The sequence below is a fragment of the Mustela putorius genome, unplaced genomic scaffold, assembly GCF_011764305.1.
Source record: "Mustela putorius furo isolate JIRA1106 unplaced genomic scaffold, ASM1176430v1.1 tig00000196_pilon_pilon_pilon, whole genome shotgun sequence".
Lineage (NCBI taxonomy): Eukaryota > Metazoa > Chordata > Mammalia > Carnivora > Mustelidae > Mustela > Mustela putorius.
In genome coordinates, this window is record NW_025421310.1 from 12,179,579 (window position 1) to 12,204,482 (window position 24,904).

A 24,904-nucleotide genomic window follows, 5' to 3' on the forward strand; every position below is an offset into this window, starting at 1 on the left:
GTTTCAAAGAATGTGCCTCAGCTGGGGTTTGTCTGATGTTTGTGATTCGATGGGGAGAGGGTCGTGTCAGGAGCCATCCTTCACCGAAGTGATGTGCCACTCATGTCACAGTATTGAGAGCACATTCTATCAGTGTGATTCACCACCATCGATGGTAACCCCAGCCACCTGGCTGACCGGGTTTCTCGGGTTTCTGCGCTGGAAACAGTCCTGCCATCCCCGTCCCATACCACACTCTGGACCTCCACAAGCAGGAGTGAGGGGCCAAGCTCCACGTTCTGGAGGGAGGAGTCCACACGAACTAGGCAGAGCTCTTCTGCATAAAATGTTTGTCGATTCTCCCCGTCTATTCGTTCGTTCGTTCATTTATACCGCGTGGGCTCAGGGACGTTTTATACAGTGGACGACAATCCCGGACTAGTTTAATGTGTTGCTGAAATTCTTCCAGCTTTGGCCATTGGGAGCTCTTCCAGTTGGCTCCTGTGTCTCTGACATATCCTACCACTTGTGTGTGTGTCTCTCTCACACAGACACTTCCTTTTTGGCACTACAAGATGCTCCAGGCTCATCCTGTGTAATTTCCTGCCCAAGACTCAAAGCAGCCACTTATCAAGGAGTCCTGGTTCCTTTTATTGGGGAATGGTATTAAAGATCTAGTCTCTGAGTGTCTGAATTTTTGACACGCTCTCTCCAGCCCTTTTTTTTTTTTTTTTTTTTTTTTAATGAATGCAGGGAGCCCTCGCTCAGTTTTGTTTCCCCGTCTGGTTACTTTACTGGCCTTCCCAAACCAGTTCCAGTATCCGTCAGCAGAGGGCGCAAGAAAAGGCAGAGCGCTTTCCTGACCGCCGACGCCTCTCCTAGTGTAGAGCCCCGCGAGAAAAGGGGCGAAGGCGGGGACTGAGCAGCGCGCTGGACACCAGTCAAAACCGGAGGAAGGCGGGGCGTATCTTCCGGCCAGGGCCGGGAGCTGTCACGTGAGGGTCAGTGGTCAGCTGACGGGGGCTCAAGTTCCGCGAGGAGGGACGGACCGACCCGGGGAATGCTGGTGATTGGTGAAGCAGGAGCTAGAAAAAAGCACCTCGGACAGGGTCTTGGACGGTGGGGAATACGACTGGCTTAGACGAGTCACGTGGGATTTCGTGGAGCGCACCAGGAAGAGTGGAGAGTCTTACGCGGAAGTACGCGCAAGCGTTGAATTATCGCGTCGCTCATTGGCGGCCTTGAGTCACGGGGAGGTGTGCGGCTGCTGGCGGGGGTGTGGCCGGTGGGGCTCGCCCCTCCTTAGCGGTCCGCTGGTTGGCCGGCGCACGTCACATGGTGTCGAGCTGCGGGCGGCGCGCACCGGTGCGACGTCAACGCAGCCGTCTAAGCTTCCCCGACCTGTCTACCGCGGCGGGGCCTCGGCTGAGTCCCCCGTGGGCCCGGGTCGGGCCGTTTGCTGAGTACCTTTGGGGCCGTCATGGACAACTCCGGGAAAGAAGCGGAGGCGATGGCGCTGCTGGCTGAGGCGGAGCGCAAAGTGAAGAACTCGCAGTCCTTCTTCTCGGGCCTCTTTGGGTGAGAACCGCGCGGAGGGGTCGGCTGGGACCTGCGCTGAGAGGACGAAGGAGTCAGGGCCTGAAGCGGCGGCTAGAGTCGCACGGCTCGAGCCTAGAGAACGGAGGGCATTCCGGGAGGAGGTAGTAACAGAGGCGACACAGGCTAAGGACAGCTGACCCCGGCAGTGATAACACGGTTGGAGGAGAGACAGTCTGCGGTGTTGGGAGGGCCCCGGGCTGAGGGCACCCAAACCGAGGCCACACCGTCTGGGCTGAAGATGGGCCAAGGGGCTGGAGGAGAACCTGCGCGGAGCCAACACGGTCTGAGGCCCTCAAGGGGACCGGCCTGGGAGAGCAGACAGGTCAAGGAGTCTTTTGGAGTTCTAGGAGAACCTGTCTGAAGGCTCCCTGATGGGCACGGGGGCTGGGGGCGCCGGGACTGACACCTGGCCGGCGGATTGACCTTCCCAAGGCGCATCGCAGTGGGTTTCAGTGAACTCTGGATGATGGGGGTCAGGGGGGTTAGGGCTACGGTGATCCTGGGAGCGATGAGCCCAAGTCTGAGGTGTGTTGAGGCGCCTGAGAGAAAGCTGCCTGAGCTGGAGAAAAGGCGTGGACTCGAGGTGCTGGAGAACATTGAGGATTTTAATGGGGGTCGTCTTACTCTGTCTGGGCCTCTATGACAAAGTACCCTAGAAGGGGTAATTTATCTCTGACAGAAATTTATTTCTGACAGTCTGGAGGCCGGAAGTCCAGGATCTGGGTGCTGGCAGATTTCGTGTCTGATGAGAGCCCGGACAGGGAACTTGTCACTGCGCTCTCTCATTGTGGAAGGGGTGACGGAAGGGATGAGCTAGCATCCTGGAGTCTCCCATAAAGGTGTTCGTCCCAGTCAGGAGGGCTTTGCCTCATGACCTAATCACTTCCCAAGGGCGCCCATCTCCTAATACCATCATTTTGGAGGTTGGGTTCTTGACACATGAGTCTTGAGGCGACCCATTCAGTCCAGAACAGGGCCACTCTGGGAGGGCTCTCATTGGCCTTTTAGAAAGGACTGCAGCAGCTGGTGTGGGGGAGAGCAAAGGCCGTGACGGTCATAATACTGGATTAGATTTATTAAGTTCTATGATTCTGAGTCAGACTGGGTCAGGCACTTCACCTGTGTCCTTGTGTTGCATCCTCACAACATCCCTGTGGAGATGGACAGATTTACTTGCCTTGGACCTCAGTAAGTGGGAGACCTGGGCCTGTCTGATCCCAGAGCTATCTTATTGCCACACGCATTTCTCCCCGAGGGTTGTGCCCATTTCTGGACCCTACGCTTAGGGAGGATGTTGACAGACTTTCCAGTGTCTGAGGGGGCTCTCACCCCTGTAACTCTCCCTCCTTCCCTGCCTCCCATGGCAGTTTTCTCCAAACGTTCGAGAGAGCCGGTGTATTCCTCCCAGTCCCTTCCAGCTCCAAAAGCGGTTGAGATGGTGCTGAGAGGGGAGTGGGCAAGGCGGGAGTAGAGAGCAGAGGGACTGACCAGAGCCTGTCAGAGCGACAGGTCAGCCCAGACACTCCTCTCGGCCAGCAGCCACTCTTGGCACCTCCTCCCCTCTGGAGCTGGGATTTCGTGTGTTCAGCATTTCACAGCTGCCTTTTCTTGTGGCTTCGGGGACCACGGGAGGCATTCTGGGGCTCGGCTCGTCCCTCGTGGTTTTTCCTCCTCTTTCAGAAACCTCAGCGGTACCATTCCAGACTGAGAGTCCTCTGGTCACATCAGAGTGCCAAGTGGGATAGCGCCCAACCGGGATTCAGGGCCAGCCCCATATCCTTGGATGTCAAGGCCTTCTGTGTTCTTCCCTGTTCCTGGGCTCCTGGACACTAGAGGGCTTTGGGGCACCAGCAGCCCACGAGAGAGGAGGGAGGCGGTATCAGCCAGTTAGCAGATCCAGTTAGCAGATCGGAGCTCCTTGTGTCCCTTCCCTCTGGCTCCCTCCTCCTTCAGGCCCCCAGCCAGAGGTGCACCTGGGACAGGGAGCTGTGGGGAATGAGGAGGGGGCAACCCAGGCGGCTCTCTGGAAGCAAAAAGATGGAGAGTTCCTGAGTAAAGCACAGTGAAACCACCGGAAAGGGGAGGGGAAGCACGCTTTCTCCTCCTTCCCGCCCCAGGGCTTCAGATGGGTCCAGAAACTTCACCACTGTGCCCCCTCGGGAATGGTGCAAGCTCTAAATGGTGGTTGTGTTCCCTGGGGCTTGTCCTCATCCCTGACAACTCCACCCTCGTCCCCCTGCTCCCACCAACTGAAATCCAAGACAAAAACTTCTTTTCCACTGGGATACCAGTGTTGATAGGAAGTTTCTCTGTCTGTGAATGGAAAATCATAGTAATACCTACTTCACGGGATGGTCCTAAACAGTAACTGGGAACATGCTCTGTGGTGAGCACACAGCGCCTGGCCCTGGTGAATGTTTAAGTACTCGCTGTTATTAATACTGTTACTGCAAGTTGGGCAGGAGGCGCCAGGGAAATAGGAATGGTAGCAGGTTGCGCAGACCAAGAGCAGGTTCCTGAAGACAGAGTGTGGACCAATCAGTTCCTGTTTAAACTGCCTATAGGCCCCAGCACTCCCCAGGAGCCCTGGAGGCTGGTTTGTGTAGAGGAAGAGTGGGTGCCCAGGTCAGGTGGGTGGGCCCTTAGCCCAGCCCGGTGTAGGAACCTCAGCTTCTGGCCATGCCTTGGACAGCCTTTCTGCCTGTAGAGCCTGCCCACGGCCCGGCCTGCCTGTGTCCAGCAGGTACTGCGGTGACAGAGCTCCCTGCCAGCTGCTGGGCTCCACGGCCGAAAACTTGGGGGTCCCTTGTCCAGTCTCAGAGTGGAGTCCTTCCCTAAGGGATGCAGGGTCTGGGGTACCCCGGCTGTCATTTTGCGGTGGTCCCAGGGTTCTGCCTGTCAAGATGGAGGGGACCTTGCCACCTGGCTATACAGAACTTCAGTGCTCCTGTTTGGGATGGGACAGCAGAGAGGCCAAGGTCTTTCGGAAATGTCTGTTAAGGCAAGGAAATACGTTCAATTCCTGGGCCACGGTGAAGTCATCTTGTCGGGGTGCAGATGCATCCATAGCAGAGCTAGAGGAGTACCCATCCCACTGTGCACAGGCTTGACCCCTGCCACCGAGCTTATGGTCAGGAAGGCGGTGGCCCAGAAATAAGCTTGGTCAGCAGGATGTAGGAAGGAGGGGTGGGGACGTTGGAGGCCTCGGGGCTCTGTGGAAATCAGAGTGGGTGCCCTTTGCCAACCTGGGGGGCAGAGGAGGTTAAGCTCACACTGAGATTGGAAATAGGTAAACATTTCTAGAACGTGCTCTCTCTGCCAGTGCCGATAAGAGCCAGGCTGAGCACCTGCCATGTGGCGGGCACTCTCCCAGGTACTGCCCGTGAGATTGCAAGAGCCTCCAGTGGCCCCGTCAGGTACAGTGTCTCCCACCCCCACCCCCCACCAGGGTCACAGAAGGTTCTGTGTTTGAGTCCAGGCCTTGCTGCAGTCCCCGATTTTTTCTACCACCCCCTCGTGACTCTAGAATTCCCCTTGCCAGGTGGCTGGCAGCCCTCTGAGCACTTTTCTCCTCCTTCACAGAATAGCAGCCGTTTGAGCACCTGCCCTAGCTCTGCCCTTTGTGCCAGGCTGGGCGCTTCTGTTCTCTCTGATCCCCACAGGGCCGCTTCTCAGATTGGGTTCCTTGCCTCTGTTCTACAGATAAAGCAACTGAGGCTCCGCTGTTGCTAACCCAAGGTCACGCCGCTATCACGGTGCCTGAAACTGGGCTCAGCCCAGGTCCCTTGGCCCCCAAGTCCATTCTGTTTCTGCTTGTTGCCCATTACAGACATGTCACAAGAGCAACCTGAGGTGGTTGCAGAGTGCAGCAATTAGCATGTAACTTTATCCTTTCATTGTTGCCGGGACCTGTGTGTGCACTCTGGGGGCCCAGGCCCTGCCCCGCAGGAGCTCATACCCATGGGGTAGGTGGGGGGGGGGGCACTGCTGAGCCCAGTAGGGGGTGGGAGCTGTGGCGGTGAAGAGCTTAGCCTCACAAAGGGGGGCGGGAGGGGATGGCCAGGGATTCCGCGGTGCTCTGACAGCTCAGTGTTGTCAGCAGAGGAACAGGGCTGGTGGCTGCCCACTCGCTGTGCCAGGTGGTCCTTCGTGTTCTCTGCTGTTCCTTCCACTTGCAGCCCTGATGGGGGCCCCTGTGGGGGGCCTGGTTACTGCCTCTCTCCCTTGCCTAGAGGCAGCTCTGTGTGGCTCCAGCAGAGAGCAGCGTCTGCCTGTCGGGTGAGGGAGATTGGCCCAGTGTTGGCTGTTTACTCTGGAGCAGGTGGGGACCATGGTCCCCTTCTCATTTTCCAGAAGACCCTTGGACGTGGGGAAGGAAGCCTCCAGATCACTGAGTGAGAAGCAAGGCAGGACTTGATCTCCAGGCCTGGGTCCTAGTTCTGGGCCTTGCCACTTTCTGGCAGTGTGAGCATGAGCTGGCCCCCCAACTCTTCCAAGACCCAGCTTCCTCCTTGGTGGAGCAGAGGTGACAGCCAGGGCTTCGCTGTCAGGAACTCGGCACTCCTAGCAAGCAGTTCTAGTCACGTGATAGGGGTGTATAAACCGTGAGACACAGTAAGGGTGGGATGGGCCCTGGGGTCCCTTCTTGCCCATCCAGGACACTGCCTGGAGAAGCAGAGCCAATTGAGGACAAGGACAGGACCGAGGGGCGGTGGCTGTGGCCCTCTGGACACACAGGAGGCCCAGGGCTGCCCGAGGACCTGCAGTGGGAGTTACTCCATCCGGCCTGCCCTTTGCAGCCCTTGGGAGAGTGCCGGTGGGCCGGGTGGCATGTTTCTGGGAGCCAGGAAGTGCCCAGGGGGTGGAGGAAGGAGCGAGGGAGGCTGCGGCTCTGCCCTGCAGACCCCCCTCCACCAGGCCTGGGGCCCACTGGACCGTCTGTGCATCGCTGGCACCGCACGCGCCTCTCCATATGGCAGTCGCCGGAGGTTGGTGGCTGTGCCTGGGAGCCCTGAGGCTGCTTCCTCCACCCGGGGAGGGGGCAGAAAGCAGAGCTGAGTGGGTAATTATAGACAGCCCTGCAGCAGGCCAGCCCAAACCAGTTCCCTCTATTCCCGGCGTGACTCGGAGCCGAGCTGCGGGATAGGGAGGGCCAAGCAGAGGCAGCTCGGGGGAGGTCTGTGGGGGAGGGACTGTCAGCTGTCACTGGTGCGGCCACTGGGCTCTTCAGGAGGGGCAGGCCCAACTAGCTTTTCTGGATCTCCTGCAGGAGGCACTGGAGGAGGGCTGGTTTCTTCCCAGAAGGGAGTTCACCGCGCTTCATGGGTGCTCCAAGAGCTACCCTGACCTGGGGGAGAAGTCCTGTAGTCAGCTATAGCCTCATCCTGCAGGGCAGCCCCTTGGTAGAGTGCTTGCGCAGACTTCTTCCTTCTGGTCACTCTCCCTGCCAGAAACCTCCCTGTCATGTTATATAAATAGGGCCTCACCCCTTCCCCCGGCCTCCTGTATGGGGGTTCCCCACCTGCCTCTCCGCCCTCCCTGCACCATGGCCAGCCTGGCCCGCTGCTGTTCCTGGAACTGGCTGTGCCTGTTTCTGTCCTAGGGGCTTTGCACATGCTGTGACCGCTCTCTCGAATGGTCTTCCCTCTTTCTGTTGGTAGCTCCTTAGTCATCTTTGGGGACTGAGCTTGAACTTCCCGTCCTCACAGCAGTGGCCATGATCTGCCCGTGCATAGAGGCCCCCTCCTCCCCCAGTCCCTCCAGGGCTTACTCAGTCTGAAATCGTCTTGCTGATTTCCTGTTTACCGAGGGCCAGGTCCTTCTCCTTGGTTTACTGTTAATACCTGCGAGTGTCTGGCACATAGAGAATGCTCAGATTTGTTCCCCAGGTGAGTCAGTGGCTATGGGAAGGGCTTCTGTTTCAGGATCTGCCAGTGACCCAAGGCAAGTCATTTGTCCCCTCTGGGAATTCCACTTCCATCTCTTAAAGAAGATGATGGAATCCCAGAGATTCCCCTGTCATCGTCTGGCATGGAAATGGCCAGGACCCAGGTCCTGAGAGGAGGGAGGAGGCAGGCCTGAGCGGACATTAATCCCTCTGGTTTTCCTACTCTGCAGTTAGAATCATTGACCTGGTGCAGGGCTGGCCTGTGATCACAGAAATTTCAGCCTGGCAGCTGCCGGCCTTTGTGTGCTGTGTTCTCTCTGTCCCACTGAGCTGAAACACACCAGCTGGGGCTGACCCTGTCCATTGTTGGTCACCCCTCTTTGGGCCCCTCAGTGGGTCGAGCTGTTTCTGCTCATGGAGCCTGAGTTTTTTTCAGAGACTGGCTGAATCTGGATAGGGCTTCATTGTTCTCACAAAGAAGGGAAGGAGGAGCTCGGCACGGGGAGACCCGATTTTGGTCTGTGAGCGCATCCATCTACTTTAAGTCAGAGATCGTTCTAGAGAAGGTCCCCCAGAGGATTTTGTAGCCAGGCCCCAAAGGTCCCGTACTGCCGGTGAAAGTTCCTCTTTTCTCCCAGGCCAGTAGTAGGTTCTACAGAAGTCACTCCAAGCAGGAGCCCCGAGCCCAAGGTGTGTCGGCCCTGCTGGGGTGAAGCTGGCCTGGGAAGACCGTGAGACCCAGCAGAGTGAGCACAGGCATGCATTACTCCGCGGGGCCGCTTCCTATGGAACAGCAGAGGCTAGGGAAGACGGCATCAGCATAACTCTGGAAGGTAGAGACTTTTCATCCAAAGAAGAACTTTACCTTCTGGGATGTAGATCCTGGAGGCCGGGATTCCAGTCCTCGCCAGCCAGCTAGCCTGCCCTGGAGCGGGGGGCATATTACCAACGGAAACAGCCTGACTCCCAGAGAGAAGAGTGAGCCATGGGTATAGATCAGCTTTTTCCTCCCGAACTCACTTGAGCTCTCCAAATCCCCTCGGCCCACTGTGTAAAAAAGCCTGACTCCAGGCCCCACCCAGACCCACTGAGTGAAATCTTCCCAGAAGGTGGCTAGGGGGGGTCTGTTGTGATCATGGTAACCATCCGCTCCTGTGATGCAAAGGAAGGGACCGAAGGAAGGAGCCCTATGAACACAGCTTCCAGAATTACCCCGGAGGCCCTCCATAACCATAGCGGGGGGCTGGCTGGTTTCCAGGGCCAGTGAACACAGGTGTTGGGGGGAGGACAGGAAGGCTGATTTGTGTGGCTTTCTTTTTTTTTTTTTTTTTTAAAGATTTTATTTATTTATTTGACAGAGAGAGATCACAGTAGGCAGAGAGGCAGGCAGAGAGAGAGAGAGGAGGAAGCAGGATCCCTGCTGAGCAGAGAGCCTGATGCAGGACTCGATCCCAGGACCCTGAGATCATGACCTGAGCCGAAGGCAGTGGCTTAACCCACTGAGCCACCCAGGTGCCCTTGTGTGGCTTTCTGTTAGAAAATACCTCTCTTTTTTCTTCATTTAACACAAAACATTGATGTCAGCGAAGAGAGAATCTGAAATCCATTTGGTGGAACTCGGTGTGTGGGGTGTTTTCTACTGGTGGATGTGGGCATGGGAATTTGGACAGTTGCAGAGACCACAGACCTCATGAGCCAAGGCGGCGTTGCATTCTTGGAGGTGGACAGAAATATGGTGGGGACTCACAGGGTACACATGAAGGGCGCCCCCAATTCCGGACAGACTTCCAGTGCACAGCTTGGAGATCAGGAGGGCGGAGTAAAGCTGCCCCAGCGGAGTGCTCTTTATTTGATTTTTTTTTTTCAGATGTACCTCTGTATATCTCTCAGACCCCTGCTCTGGCACAAGAAGGTCTTCGAAGGTGGTTTTGTCATTTTAATTAATTCTGCACTGAACATCCTTGCACCTTCTCTGATTAGTTTTTTTGGGGTAGAGTGCTAGAAATGTAACTCATTGCTGGACCACAGAACCAAATGTAAATCCTGATATTTAAAACGATTTATATATATCTTTTCTGTGTTCTATATAAATACGTTTTAGCAGATAAAATGGGCAGAAGATAAGAAAATTCAAGCAGTACAAAGGAGGAGCGTGTGAAATCTTGTCTCTCACACCTGGCCCCCCCAGTCCTGTAGACCCCACCTTAAGAGAGGAAAGGCAGTGACTGGTTTTCTGTGTATTATCTGCTCCTACCTGAAATAGTAATGGCACACACGTAGGGTTGGGAGGTCTTCCCAGAACACCTGCAGCGAGTAAGGCATGGGCTTGAGGCATTGGGGGATAGACAAGGTGTCCAGAGTGGGCTCCTCCCCGAGAATGCTTTGCGATGTGTTGGTGGGGTGGGGTGGGGGGGTAGTTTGCGTAGAGCCTGGGAACCAGCGTTCAATGAACAGAAGTGGAAGAGGCCATCAGAGGCTGGCCTTACAGGAAGGCTGGGAAGTCTTCCCCCTCCCCAGCCTACCCCTGCCGTGTGATGACAACCTCGGCTCCCCTGGCTGCCCAGGCACCTGCAGTGAGTGTGCCTTTGTGCAGGGGGAGCGGGGACCATGGGCTCGGTCTCCCCTAAGCCATCAGCAGAGGCCTGGGCTGCAGAGGGCTTCACAGGGGCCTTATGGGGGTAGGGAGTGCAGGTACCCACCGTCCCCAGGACAGAATGCGGGCTGCTGCTCACTGCCTGACTCGTGCGTCTCATCTCCTTTTCCTTCTTTCCCCAGAGGCTCATCCAAAATAGAGGAAGCATGCGAGATCTACACCAGAGCAGCGAACATGTTCAAAATGGCCAAAAACTGGAGTGGTATGTGATCTCTGCAGAACCCTTCATGCTCCTTTCTTCTCCTTTCCCTCAGCTTCCAGTCCTGAGGGCCTGGCTCCGGGGCTCAACCCTCACCACCCCCTCCCCATCTCTCTCTGCCATCTGTGGCACCGGAAACCCATTGGCCTACCTTCGGGTCACTTTGAGCCCCCGGGTTCTTTTACTTGGGCCACGGGGCCTTGGCAAGAGGACTATAGGGATAATACATTATTGAATCCGGGTAGCTCTTGGAGGGCTTTCTCCTTAAACCCAGAATGTCCAGTTTGCCCCGGAACCTCCTCCCTAGTGCTTTCTAGGCCTGAGGAAACGTTCCAGCGGTCCATTAGTCACCTTAACCATCGGCCATTTATTGAGGGCACCCCTAGGTGCCGAGCATGCGTGTTGAATGGAACTGGCAGGGCAGCTCTGTGAGGGGCGCTGCCTCTAACTTCCCCGTGGTGGGAAACCGAGGCTTGACTCAGCCCCGAGGCCTCAGGTGGTGCCCCTAGTGAGGGACTGAGAGCCAGAATTCAGAAGGCAGAGCTCCGATTCTGGAGTGCGGTGCTCGGCCGGCCTCTTTGCAGCTTCAGGACCTCCGCAGCCGGAGGGACTGAGGTTTGTGGCACAGCTGGAGCCGGCCGTGTGACCCCAGGCACCATCTGTTGCAGCTGTGAGCACTGCCCCTGCCCCGCCTTGGGGTGGAAGCTGAAGTGCTCACAGGACTCTGGTCCGCAGACTAGCAAACTTCCGGAGCGGCCACAAGGTGCCCGGCACAGCCTCCCGTGTGCTCTCGCTCCGACTGGGGGAGGACACACTGTGACAGTGTCGCACACTGCTGCAAGGGCCTCCATCCTTGGGGGGAGGGTGTCCCAGCTCCCACACCTCCGGGGATGCTCACGACCTGTGTTGGCAGGCGGAACGAGCCCAGAGTTACGACTCCTCTGACTTGGCTGTGGGGCTGTGGTCTGGCTCCGGCAGGGCTGGCTCTTGGCGGGTTCCACGGAGCCGAGGTGGGGTGGGCAGGCAGGCAGGCAGGGGCTCCTAGAGGTGGGAGAGACCAGAAGAGGTGGCCAGGAGCCGCCTGAGGGCCTGGAGGAGAGCTTGGAGAATCTGGCGTGGCGTGGAGCTCATCGGGCCAGTTCCGGGATGTGGCCTCCAGCCCCAGTAAGACTGAATCCAGGAAATTGGGCAAAGACAGGTTTGGGACCCTGGGAGGAACTTTCTGACCAGAAGGAGACACAGCCTGGCATGGGACCCTGGAGGCAGAGGTGTGGAGGCCTGGGGTGAGACGGAGTCGCCTCATTTCCTGAGCACACCTTTGGTTTCCTGGAAACTAGAAGGGTTTTTCCTGAGCTTTCACCAGATATATTGTGCACAGAGCCACACGCCCTATATAGTTTCTGCTCCCAAGCTAACGAGGTGCCATCAGAGAAGGAATATTTACTTCTCGATTCGCATAGGTGTCGCTTTGCCCCTAAAACGTGTTGCTTCCTCCCCACCCCTAACTAGTCAAAAAAATCCTGGGCTCTGTTTCATTTTTCTCCCTATGATACTGCTTTTCTGGAAATTTTGCACTCACGTTTGAGCCTTTAAAGATAATATATCCTACATGATGGGAACTGGGCTGCATTTGTCTTTCTTGCTGCTCCGATGTCCCAGGATGGGTCAGGCCCTCCTGTCCCCTTCCCGCTTGGAAGTCTATGATTCCGATGTGGCCAGAGGAAGACAGTAGTGGGCATTGGAGCTTCCAGTCAGGACACTCCCACCCCCCACCCCTGCTCTCCAGCCCCATAGGAGAAGCGATGCCATTGTTTCCAGCAAACCGCCAGGCAGCTTAGGAGTCACAGGTGACTGCAGTGGCTTGGGAGCAGCGCAGGAAGACCACATGCAGCCAGGGACAAGACAGACTGGGCCTCCGGTGGTGTCTGCACCGCCCCTGCCCCGGGAGCACTTGTCCCCTGCACCTGATTTCCCGCTGTCCCCCGGGGCCACTGCTGGGGTCAGCTGGGGATAGTTTTTGTTTCCTGCGTAGCTCTCAGCCCCATTGGCCTTCTCCTCAGATCTTTAGAACCAGGTGGCCCTGGAAATACTGCCAGAGGCTGGGATTCAGGCTGTGGGATCATAGCGGGCCCCCACCTGGCTCTCTCTCTATATACACAGGGCTTAGGGGCCACCCCCAGGGGGCCGCTTCCTCCTCCCTCCTTGTCCACGTCAAGGCCTTCAGGAGCCTCAGCCCTGTCTAGGGTCAGGAAGCCTGAGGTCAAGGCCTTCACCTCCACTCCCCCAGGGCCAATCTGGAGCCCCCCTCCTCCCAGGGGGACAGGGTTGTGGGGGGCATCGTCAGGGCGGCTTCTGACGGGCAGAGCCCCACTCAGGCTGCGCACGCTCTCTCCTGTTCCAGCTGCCGGAAATGCTTTCTGCCAGGCAGCCCAGCTGCACCTGCAGCTCCAGAGCAAACACGACGCGGCCACCTGCTTCGTGGATGCCGGCAACGCATTCAAGAAGGCCGACCCCCAAGGTGAGCCTCTGCGGGTCCCTGGGGCCCGGCGAAGCCCTCTCCCAAGAAGTCCTCAGGTGTCCGGCCCAGGGCCGGCAGGGAGATACTTGCGCTTGAACTTCATGATTGGCTCCCTTCCGGCTGGCATTTGCATCCCGCTCCAAGCCTCCGCCTCCCCCTGCTGCTTTGTGCGCGCAGCTGATGCTTCCCTCCTGGAGCCTGGAGCATTTGGGAGTGGGAGTTACACCGCAGACCCACCGCATGCCAAGGAGAGAGGAAAATCTGTTCTGGTGTCAGAATTAACATGCAGAAGGGGGGTGGGAGGGGGTTCTGAGACCAGCCAGGTAGGAGTTGCTGCCGAAAAAGGAGCGGAAATTATCCTAACCTGGCTTCCCTACCCCCTGGGGGGGAAATCAGAGCAGAGCCCAAGATGGGAGTTGCCAGAGAACAAGTTACTTAAAACTAGGGCGTGCTGGGGAGAGAAGCCCGCTTTGGGACTGACTCACGGCAAGAAAACCACTTGTCCCACTGGGTTCGTCCCGACACAGGAGCACAGCCCAGTGGGGACCAGAATTTTGGGTCTCGGGAAGCTGGAATTTTAATTTCTGTTTTTCATCTCAGTGCCAGACACAGGTTGCTAACTTTTTAATTTAAGCGAGCCAAGATGCTTTTTTTGGGTGACCATCTATTGCTACTGTTCTCTCAGAAGAGAATAGGGAATACGTGAATGTTTTAAGGGAAAGAAAAAAAAAAAAGATGCCTCATCTTGGAACAAAGACCAGCCCTTCCCAGGAGAGAACAGTTTGCAGCTGGGCTTCGAGGTGCCTGCGAGGCTCAGTGAGCGCTGGTTCCTACCCCCGTGTGGGGGACTTGCTGGCCGATCCACTACGGCCACCAGGAACCTGTCGTTTCTAGGCGGGGATCGGGTGTCTCGATAGACCAAGTAGTGTCTCTGTGTCCCCAGACTTGACCAGTCTCTGCTGTGTACCTGGGGGTCTCCCAGAGGTTGGCGTGAGGGGTCACATGGTGGGCCCAGGCTCAGCAAGGACTGGAGGGAAGGCCTTGTGGCGGGGTTGAGCCACAGCTGGCCGTGTGGGTGATGTGAGGAGGACCTAGGGCAGCCTTGAATCACCCAGGGACGTCTGTCCCATTCCCTGCCCCACCCCTCGCCATCACCGTCAGCCTTCCCTCTGCTCCCTGAGGAACTGGTCTTCCTAGAGCTGTCACCCTAGGCCTGTGTGATGGTCAGCTGCTGCTCCAGAGTGACTGGAAGGACAGGTCTCTGGGGGCAGGAGTCAAGTGCAAACAAAGGCCAGCGCTTCCCTTGGACGGGCCCCCACCCGGCTCCACGATGTTGCATCTGTGATGTTGCGTCCTTGGGCCTCAGGTGGCTTTTGATCTGAGCTTCTCCAGCCAGAGGCAGGGCTCTGCAAGGGGTGGGCTGGGTGCTGGGGCTCAGGCCAGGGTTGGCGCCCCGCCTCAGGAGCTGTGCCACAAGAGTGGGAAGGCAGCAGTCGTTGGGTATGCTAACGTGGCCATCGTGAGGCCCAGAGGCCAACTTGGTTTCTCCAGGGATCAGCAAGTGCAGTTTGCTGCCTGGATGCTGAGTGTGGTGGTGGGGCAGAGGTGGGTTTGGGGTGGGAAGGACCTTTCCGGCAGCAAGAGGAGCAGTGACGAGGAGGGGAGCCTCATCTGGGCACGGCCTGGAATGGGTGCCTTGGCCAGAGCGCTGGGTTCTTGGTGCTGAGCAGGGAGGGGCCCCGGAGTAGTGACCCTGCACCGTAGCCTCGCTGACTCCCCGCCTGGGTAATGGCTCATGCGACGTGGGGCTCGGCATGCTCCCGAGTCTGGACCCAGCCCCTTTCCCTGTGACCTCAGGCTGGCAGTCACCTCATCTTTTGGGCCTCCGTTTCCTTGTCTGGCAAGGCAGAGGCCACATGTGAGAAGCACAGGCTCAGCCAGCCCAGCACCTGGTGTGTAGCAGATGTCTGGTGTGGGGTGGCCCTTGGCTCCCATCAGAGGCCCAGCCTCCCCCGGCCTCCTCCCCGTGGCTTCGTGGCTTATAAAACAGAGCCAGAGGGCCCGCTCAGATCCCCACTGGACTGCCCCAAGCAGGTAGCCAGCTCCCTGGGGCCTTCCTCCCTGAAGGCTTCTATCCTGTGTCAGCACCTCCAGGAGTCCTGGAGGCCCACTCCCGCCGCCCCCGCGAGAGGCCGCTGGCACCCAGCCCACACAGAAGGCCGGCCAGAGCTGGCCAGGATGGAGGAGCGGACTTGGCGGCTGTCAGCATGCCCTGTGTCTGCCAGTCTGCCTGGAATGGTGGACCGGGGCTGCCTGCTGCCCCCTGGGTGGCCAGGGGTGGGGCCGCGATGCCCCTGGCTGTGGGTGCTTCCCGGGGTCCCAGCCTCTGCCTGCTACGGTGGAGGGACTCAGCCTGGGAGGTCTCTAACCCCAGCCACCCAAGAGCCAGGCCCGGGGCTGCGTGCACACGCTACTGGGTATCTCCTGCGAACCAGACATGGCCAGAGCTTGCTTTAACCCAGGCCACTTCCCTGGGGGCCTTTGCCATCTGCCCCCATTATACCCAGGAGGGCTGAGTCCCAGGCTTGATGTGGGAACCAGCAGCCAGACCCAGAGGCTGCTGGAGCCCAGCAGGTAGGGCGAAGGCCCTGGGTTGCACGACTCCCAGTGAGCCTAAGCGAGCACCTTCCCTGCTCTGGACTACAGCACCCCCCGCCCTGGGCTGGATCTCATCCAGGGGTGCTGTAGCTACTCCTCAGGGACCTGGTACCTGGAGATAAGCCGGTTATGTCCCGGGTGCCAGTGCTCCCCGGGGTGTTCACTGGCAGCTTGCCGCTTGTCCCCGAGCCAGGAGCAGGAGTGAGGGGGCCTTAACCCCATGAATCCATGTTGCTGCTGGGGGTGGGGGCGTTGATCTTCTGCCCCCTGCTGCTGCTCCAGGGGCCGTGCCTTGCTGACAGCCCTGTAGCACCAGAACAGCCACTGAGAGAGCCTGTCCTCCGGAGGAACTTGCAGCCTCTCCCTGTCTCCCTGTCCCCATGCTCCTTGTGGCGGGAGCAGGCACAGGTGTGGGGTGGGCCTCCCCCCCACCACACTGTTCCAGAAGGGGGAGCCGGTGAGAGGCGCTCCCCTGTAGCCCAACCAGCCAGCTCCTCCCCAGCCTCAGCACCGGGTTGCAAGCAGCCCCTTGCCGGTCACCCGGCTCAGAAATGCTGTTGCAAAACGTGTATGCGTGTTCAAGCAAGACCGTTTCTGGCTGTAACTTGGGCCCTGTGTTCTCTCTCTCTGCCTTCTCTTTATCTCATTTTATTTTCTCTGGTGCCCCGGGCTTCCAGCGGTCAGCCTCAGAACCCCAACCGAATGCTGTTCGTTCTCTGAATGTTTCTGGCATCTCAGGAGATCTCTGGCATCCAGTTTCAGAATTGGACCAAACCTACAGGCCCTCCCTTCCCCAGAGCAGTGCTCACAGACACCCACCTTTTGCATGTAAATTTAGGGGCGCCTGTGGACTCCCTGAAGGCCCAGCCACAGGTCTGAGGCAAAGAGCCTCTCTTCACATACCCCCCACCCCGCCCAGGTAGTGAGACCTTGGGCCTTGTGAGAACAGCACGAGCTTCGGCCCTTCTCAATGGCCTCTCCACCCAGCGGACCTGGCTGACTTGGGGTGGGGGGTAGAGTAGCCCTGGAGGCAGACCAGGAGCCTGCAGGGTGCCTGTGACGTCAGGACGCTAGCCCTAGCCCAGCTTCGAGCCTGTGTCCCCGGTCTGTCCAGGCTCTCTGTCCTTCCCCCCGCACCTCCCCCAACACCTTTTCCTTGGAGATGTGTTTTAAAAAAAAGCCACCCTGAGAGCTCATCTCTGTCTGCTAGAAAATGCCTCCCACTCATGCTGCTCGCTCTCCTCCAAATAACGTGTCAAAAAAAAAAAAAAAAAACCAAAAAACCATACCCGAATTTCAGGTCTTAGAAGAGGTAGTACCACAAAGGTAGCCGAATTTCTCTCCTCGTGAGCCTTCCTGGTGTTTGCTGCGTGGTTTCAGGAGTGGGCGGATGGCAGGGGGAGGGACGAGAGCGGAGGGCTCTGCTGAATGCCGACATGTGTGCATGAGACGGTGACGGAGGTCACAGCCCCAGGGGCCTGGGTGTTCTAACGTCCGGCTCCCCTCATGTTGTTGACAGAGGCTGGTCAAGTGCAAGGGATGTGGGGCAGTGTCAAGGTTCCAGGGCCCTGGTGGAACCTAGGGGTCCCTCACATGTCAGGCCTGGCTGCCTCTTGTCCCCCTTGCCAGCCCCTCTTGTCTTGGCAGGTGGGGCCCTCGCTGGCCTGGCTCCAAAACCCTGTAGGAGGCTGGCTGTCGGCCTGTGTTCCTTGCCTGGCGTTGCCGAGATGACAGCCCTCAGCAAGTCACGGTCTGCACCGTTCATGGTTCTGAGCACATTCCCTGAGGCTCAGGGATCCCTTCAGACCCCCGGCCCAGCCACAGGAACGCAGCCCTGGCAGCTGCATGAGCCCGATGTTCTCCACAGGCCCCTGAGCACCCGCCCGGCCACCCGCTCCTCTCCAGCCTTCTGCCTGGATGACTTCTTTTTCTCATTTTTGCTCCTCACTTACCTTCTTCTCTCCCCAGAGGCCATTAACTGTTTGATGAGAGCCATCGAGATCTACACAGACATGGTAAGGGTCGCTGCCCGTCCTGTCCCCTTCCTGTCCTGCCCTATTGCTCCAGCCTGCTGTCCCCAACCGCAGCACCAAGAGCATGTGCGAGGGGCAGTGGGAGTGAGGGGAGTGTGGTCCTCTGGGCCAGCCCCTGCCCCAGGGAGCCACCCCCACGGTAGGTGAGGCCCAGAGGCGGCTCCGCCAGGGACCCAGAACCCAGGACCTAGACATGCTATGTGTGTCTTTGGGGGAAGATGGGCACTGACCTCCGTGGCCGCACTGGGGGCCCAAGGAGGCCAAGAGGGGCTGTTCTATGAGTAGTCTGCAGACTACTGGGAATGGTCAGACCATCAGCCTGGTTTCTCCAGAGCTCTCACCAGGCAGTTCTAAGCTGGTCCTTCCACCTCTGTGGGCTATCAAATGCTTCCCCGGGCCAGGCCCTCTACTGGGTACCCATGCCACCATTACCTCTGGCGTCGCCTTGTCTGCCCGTGTCCCTGTGGACAGGATGGACACGGAGGCTAAATGTGGAGGGACATGCACAGGGCTCCCCCGTCAGGGCAGCACCCAGACCCATGCCTCAGCAAAGCCTCCTCTTGAAGGCTTGTGCCCTTCTGGCTCAGTGGTGTGGCTGAGGGGCAGGGACCCACCAGCTTTAGTGACCTGGAAGGGTGAGGAGGGGCTGAGGTGAGGCGCTGGGGCCAACACTCGTCACAGAGAGCTCCTTCCCGTGTCCCGCCCAGGGCCGATTCACGATCGCGGCCAAGCACCACATTTCCATTGCCGAGATCTACGAGACAGAGCTGGTGGACATCGAGAAGGTGAGGGGTGGTCAGCTGCCATGCCTGGCCAGTGGTGGGGGAGGACCGCGGCAGCTAGTCCCCTTGGACTGGGGCTCGTCTCACTGCTGTGTGCACTTGGGGAGTCCCCTGATGTCTGAGTACTGGAAGAGGGCGTGGGGCTTGGGCCGAGCTTGTGTAATGGGCCCAGGGCCCGGCCTGTGATGGGCAAGGGCTGCACTGCTACCCCCTTTTTCCCTCTGCGCCTGCCTCATGTCTCCCCAGGCCATCGCCCACTATGAGCAGTCTGCAGACTACTACAAAGGGGAGGAATCCAACAGGTATGGGGCAGCGGGCTCCCCTCCCCAGCCCTTAGTAAGCCCCTAGGCCACTACTGACCTCTGTCTTCCCTGCCTACCCCACACAGCTCAGCCAACAAGTGTCTGCTGAAGGTGGCTGGTTACACGGCACAGCTAGAGCAGTATCAGAAGGCCATTGACATCTACGAGCAGGTGGGGGCTGGTGGGGCTCTGAGCCCTGCTCTCTGGGAGGGCCCTGCACCCGTGCCTTCCTCTCCACTCCCTGCATCACCTCCCTGGCGCTCTGTCCTGGCCTCACTGGCTAAACCTTTCTCCACACACAACCCACATGGTGTCACCGTTCTCTCCCTGTACGCTTCTCACAGGGAGCTTTCTGGGAGGCCTAGGGTCCCAGAGGGAGTGGGCAGAATCACTGAGGCTTGGGTGGGGGGGGCGGGAGGGGTTGGCCAGAGGAGGCCAAGGGGCCTCCAGGAAGGTGGCCAGGTGGGAGGGATGGGGAGGGAGTGTCCTTTGGGTGCGCAGGCTCCCTGGGGTGTGTGGGGAGGGCTGGGCGGGCCAGGCTGTCCTGGTGGGTTCAGTTTGGCCAAGAGAATGGCAGGCAGCTGGCCTCGGAGGAGAAGGGGGGTGGGCACCACCTCTCATGTTCCCTCAGCCTGCCACCCCTCTGCCCACCGAGAGCCAGCCTCCCGTGGGGCCTGACAGCAGAGCCACCTCCTCCCAGCGTCTTGGGCACCTCGGGGGGCCCACGGACACCTGGCTTCAGCCCTGTGGCAACACCCACCCCCTGTCAAACCCTGGGCCTTGGCTGCTTGTGCACCACTGGCTGACTTCCCTGGGGCTGGTCCTTGGCCTCCCTGCCCTTGGGGTCCCAGGTTAGAAGGGCCTCACCTAGGATACAGGTGCTGCTCCCCGCTGGCCCGTGTGCCTGGCCATGACTCTGACCCTCTGGCTGCCTGCTGCAAGCCCATGGCACTGCCTCCACATGCCCACAGGTGGGAACCAACGCCATGGACAGTCCCCTCCTCAAGTACAGCGCCAAGGACTACTTCTTCAAGGCAGCCCTCTGCCACTTCTGCATCGACATGCTCAATGCCAAGGTGAGCAGGGGCCCCATCAGCCTGCCCAGGGCTTCCCCCGCCTCCCCTTGACCACCTCAGAGCATCAGGGCTGTCACTGAGCTAGGTTGCTGCCTGACCCCTTAGTGGGTGGTGAGCCCCACCCTCACATCTGGCCCCCCAACAGTCAGCTGCGTGTTGTCGCTGCTGTGTGGCCATCCCTGGCATCCCCCGCCCAGTCTCTGCTGCTTTTGAGTTTATCCAGCTCCTGGCTCACGCAGTGCCTGGTGGTGTTTCAGCTGAGGGCACATTTTGAGTCCTTCCTGCCTCCTTTGAGGTCAGCGTCACTGTCCCCTGTCCTACCGATGAAGATGCTGAGGCTGAGACCAGAGACCCTTATTCAGGGCCTCATGGCCAGAGTCCAGATCTTTCTGGCTCCCAGTGTCATGATCTGAACCACAGCTTGCGCGCCCTCGTCATCCGTCTGCAGGGCTTCTTGGCGATAGAGGGGTCAGTGCTGGGCGAGGGGGCAGGGAACGGCAGGGTGGGGGGGAGCTGGAGTCTCGAGGGGCCTCCAGCCGCCCTGCCCTCCGCCCTGCCTTTTGCCACATGGGGTGTCTGAGCACCACTGCTCTCTGCTCCCACTGGGGTAAGAGCCCAGGCTCTGGTGTCGGGCTGGCTCGCGTCCCCACCCCCATGAACTCTGTGCCCTGAGCAGGTTATCGGGCGTTTTCCACTTTCAGAATGGGGGTCACTATCATTCAACCCTCCCCGGGTCCACGTGATGGTTAAATGTGAGACGAACCCAGCACTAGTCCTGGCACGTAGGAAGGACTCACATGAGGCAGCGGTCATTTACGCCCTACCCTGTGCACCGGCCTGGCATTTGCCCCCTACCCTGCACGCCGGCCTGGAAGACCTTCTCCCTCCCCTCTACCCCCACCTCAGCTTTCTTCCCCACAAGCTGTCTCTGCGGCCAGGCTTGGCCGGGCACAGTCCCACGGAGGTGCCTGCGGGGCACAGAGCCAGGTGATACTGGAGGCTGGCGGAAGGGCACAGAGTGCTGACTCGGGGCCAGGTGGCTCAGATCCCCTTGGCTGCCAGGCCGGTGGCTCCCATGTCCCATCTTCATTAGCCTGTCCCCTTCCTTCCTTCCTTCTTACCACCCTGGCGATGTCCAGCTCGCTGTCCAGAAGTACGAGGAGCTGTTCCCCGCCTTCTCCGGTTCCCGGGAGTGCACGCTGATGAAAGTGAGTGCCAGGCGCCCCGCCGCCCTCTCCCTGCCTCTGAGCCTGGAGGGCTCAGCCAGGACCCCGTTGGGGGGCGGGATCCAGAGGCTGGGACTCTGGGTATTACTGGCACTGTCACCATCACCGTCACTGTCACCGTCACCAAAGTTTGTACGGGCGGTTCTTCAGGGTCTTTCGTTTGTTTGTTGTTTTTCCTCTTCTCCTGTCTGGGCCTCCATTTTCTAGGTGCGAGAAGTAAGGCTCAGGTTATGGTGGAGGTGGGAGCAGAGCCAGGAGGCCGCGTGATCTCTTGCACGAACACGTACACACATGCACACGTACACATGCACGTGCACACACGCACCAGGCAGAGGTAGAACTAGCTCCTTCCTCCACCCTCCCCTCCCCCACCCAACCTACAACCCCCAGATGGAGTAGGTGTGTGTCTTATCAGGCCTCAGTGATAGGACTCTGGTGTCAGGCCTCAGGCCAGTCTTGGCCCCTGACCCCTGCCTGTCTGCTGTCTTCTTACAGAAACTATTAGATGCCCATGAGGAGCAGAATATTGACAGCTACACTGAGGCGGTGAGTGGCTGGGGCAGGGGCAGGGGGCGTCCTTCTCAGACACGCTGTCCTGTGAATCCCACCCTTGGTCTGGGCCCGGCCCTGGCTGTGAATTCCTTTCTCCAGTCACCCCAGAATTCTCACGGGGAGCCCCAGAGGTACAGGAGGTGTTCCCGGCATACCAGAGATGATGACACCGGGGTGAGGTGAGGAGACTCATCCTCGGCCTCTTGGGGGCAGAGTGGGGAGGCAGACCCACATCTGTCTCTCTGTTCCCTGAGCCAAGGTCTTTGCACCAATGAGTGCCCCCCATGAGCAGTGGGGACAGGGAGAGAGGGAGACAAGTCATGAAAGGGGCCTCCCCTTCCATAACCACCTTCCCTGGTAGAAGCACCCTACAGAGGTGTTTCTCCCTTTTCTTATTCTCTGGAACAATCTGGGACTCTGTTGGGCCCAGTTCCGGTCCTAATGCAGTTGTGTAGACTGCGTCTGTCCAGTGGTGTCTCCTGGGAGCTCCTCAGGAATCCTCACTATCAGTGATGACAGATACTGAAGTCCCTCCGTTCCCTCCTGTCTGGGACGATGGGCTGGACGTCAGGAAGCTCCAGCGAGGAGAAGGGAGGAGTAGGGCTGCCTCTAGGCAACAGGGCACTGGTTCTCCCTCTGGCCTCCGTCCCTGTGAACAGGCCTTCACACCTCCAGGCCTGTTTCCCACCCATAAAACAAGGAAGCTGGAGCATTTTTATGCTGCGACATCTTTTCCTCTTCCCAAGGCAGCCTTAGAGGGAACCCCCTCCCTTTGCTCCTCTCTGGGAGGCAGGCTGGGACACACATAGAGAATTTGGGGACCAGAGACTCTGGAACTGGGGACAAGGAGGGAATCAGGGCCAGGGCCAGCTATGGGACCGGCCCCTCAGACACCCCCCCGCCCCCTGTGTGTCCCAGGTGAAGGAGTACGATGCCATCTCCCGACTGGACCAGTGGCTCACCACCATGCTGCTCCGCATCAAGAAGACGATCCAGGGGGACGAGGAGGACCTGCGCTAAGCCCCACCCAGCCCCCTGGCAACTGTCTTCCTGCCCTGTCTTCTCTCCCCTGCGCCCCTCCAGTGCGTGAGCCCAGAGAGAAAGGCGGGGCCGAGACCTTGGCTGTGAGACCTTCCCTCCCTTCCCACAGAGGAGTCTCCCCAAGCCATAGTGTGGGTTCAGCCCTGCTTTGGAGCCCCTGAGGCGGGGCCTGCTGGCCGGACAGTCCCCCTCTGTTCTCGCTGCACCCCTTGCCTCCTGCCCATTTATTTAAGCCCCCCAAAGGTCCCCTTCTCTGCCCCAAAACACAGACTCTTTGACACAGACCTTTTTGCTGTGGGTGCTGCCAGGGGTGGGGGTCAGTGTCTGGTCCCCCATCTCCTGACCAGCTGAGGCGCGAGGCTGGTTTCTGTTGTTCCCACTTGTCCTCCAGCCGAGCTCTGAGCACATGTAGCTGCTGAGATTTGCTCTCACCTCGGGGGGGTGGGCCCCTCCCCCCTCCAGTGCCGGGAACCACCCCCCCCCCCCACTAAGCCTCCTGCAGCCCTGACCTCTCAGGATAGACCGCAGGCCCTGGAGCTCAGGGTCATCCCTGCATTCACCCCTTCTTCTGCTCCTTCCCTAGTGCTTTGAGGTTTTATGGTCAGAAGCTGCAGCTGGCCTAAGAAAAAAAATAAAAAAGAATACTTTGCATGAGTCTCCTTTCCTCCTCCTCACCTCTGCTGCCCCCTTCTCCCTTCAGGGCTGGTGTCCTGTCTCCCTACCCCTCCTGGTCCCGGGCTTGGGCTCTGGACACACTGGGTGGGAAAGAGGGCAGGTGTGACCAGGAGACAGGGCTGGGGTCAGAGGTCCCCAGGGAGGCCTAGGGATGAGTGGGCTCGGGAGTCTAGGAGTACCCAGCTTAATCCTATGGCCTCTGAGTTCTGTGGGCCTGAGTTTCCTCAGCTGGGATGGCGGGTGGCAGTCCCAGCCCTCAGCTGGCTGGAGAATGGAGGTTAAGGACAGTGGTGGTAAGGAGGCTGAAAGAGAGTCCCCTGGTGCTCAAGTCTGCCTGGAAGGAGGGTTGAAAGCCCCACTGCTATTTGTTCCAGGCATCCCAGGACAAGGGGGGAAACAGCTTAGGTGGGCAGTGCATGAAGACCAAGCGGGCATGGCAGTGGAAGAGGAGATGGCAGGAGCCCTCTGCCCAGGGAAGGTGGGCAAGAACCACCAGCCTCCACCACACGCCACAGTGGAGGCCTGTGTGGAGGTGAGCAGTCTGATGTGCATGGGCTGTGCCTGGCCCTGGGCTGTGGGGTCACTGAGCTGGAGGAAGCTCTGCCCAAAAGGCACAGTTGCTATGGGTTGGGATGTCAGGAAGTGAACTGGGGGGTGGAAGTGGGGTAGATGCAGAGGAGGGGCTGCCTGGGAGACCAGGTCAGGCTCCTCAAAGAGGTGCTCCAGGCCAGAACCCGGAAGAAGTCCAAGAGAGGTTCAGGTTCAGTGTCAAGTCCATTCTCTATGGACTACTGTAGGAGGCCCTGCTCCTGTCCCCTTCAGCTCCTCCCACAGCTCAGAAGGATTGATTGATGATGGCTGCCTAGGGCTCAGTTAAGACTCCTGAGACCTGAGATCGATTACCAATGTCTGCCACTGGCACAGGTTTAAAGATATGTAGGTCAGAATTTTTCTGCCACCCTGACCTCAGTAGTGAGTCTCGACCCTGGCTGTGCTTAAAATCATTTAAAGTACACAAGCTTGGGTCACAGCGTGATAAATTGTGATTTGGGTGAAGCTCCCCACCCTTCTGGGGGGTTTTGGTTTTTCCTGTAAATTCCACAGCTGAGTCACATGTGCCACAAGAGGTGGAAATCACTGAGCAGGACACTTCTTTCCTTCCCAACATACAACTTTATTTATTCACTTAACAGATGTTAAGTGAACATAGTTCAGAGGTTACCACGTGAGGGAGAAGCAGCCTGAAGAAAACATTCTTGAGAAGCAGAATTAGACCCCACGTTCAACTGACACAGCGAGTATCTACTAAGCACCTACTGTATGCCATGCCTGGGCTACGCCCTGGGAATACAGCATGAAACCACACAGCCAGACCCTGCCCTCCAAGATTTGGTCACCAAATCCCAAAGTCGAGAAGGGACACAAACTCCCCTTCACCACCCTCCAGATCCCATGTGCCTTTGAGAAATTTCCCCTTGTGTCTCTTACGTAACGTCCCTGGTGCTTGGCAAAGGGGCTGGCACAGAGTCTTTGGATTTCCAACACCTATATACTGAATGCTTAACTTTGTGTCCAGCCTTGTGGTCCAGGACTGGGGATCTGACTGTGACCAAGGGACATCTAGTCAATACCTTCATGGTTCCCGCTGTCCTTGTTTATTGTGTGCACACACGTGAGCTTTCTACCGTGTGTGTGTGTGTGTGTGTGTGTGTGACAGATCATTC

The 24,904-nt window shown here is 58.5% G+C and overlaps 1 protein-coding gene across 2 annotated transcripts; it reads left to right on the top strand.

Moving 5' to 3' along the window:
* Positions 1-1,306: 1,306 nt before the first annotated feature.
* On the top strand, positions 1,307-23,154 carry NAPA (NSF attachment protein alpha). 2 transcript variants are annotated; one of them, XM_013064030.2, is made up of 12 exons: positions 1,307-1,557; positions 10,241-10,320; positions 12,719-12,835; positions 17,462-17,508; positions 18,234-18,311; positions 18,555-18,610; positions 18,697-18,781; positions 19,582-19,686; positions 20,826-20,894; positions 21,408-21,458; positions 21,564-21,643; positions 22,383-23,154. In XM_013064030.2, exons 1-12 carry the CDS (start codon positions 1,460-1,462, stop codon positions 22,384-22,386), a joined length of 870 nt encoding a protein of 289 aa, XP_012919484.2. In that variant the 5' UTR covers positions 1,307-1,459; the 3' UTR covers positions 22,387-23,154. The 2 variants fall into 2 exon arrangements, with proteins under 2 accessions (XP_012919484.2, XP_004767525.2); XM_004767468.3 differs by lacking the exon at positions 21,564-21,643 and having other exon boundaries at positions 1,310-1,557.
* The last annotated feature ends 1,750 nt before the right edge of the window (positions 23,155-24,904 follow it).

Coding starts and splice junctions, on each gene's coding strand:
- NAPA (XM_004767468.3), top strand. CDS start 1,460: ATGGACAACTCCGGGAAAGAAGCGGAGGCGATGGCGCTGCTGGCTGAG. Junction 18,782..19,581: donor CCATTGACATCTACGAGCAG/GTGGGGGCTGGT, acceptor ACATGCCCACAG/GTGGGAACCAACGCCATGGA. Junction 20,895..21,407: donor GGGAGTGCACGCTGATGAAA/GTGAGTGCCAGG, acceptor GTCTTCTTACAG/AAACTATTAGATGCCCATGA.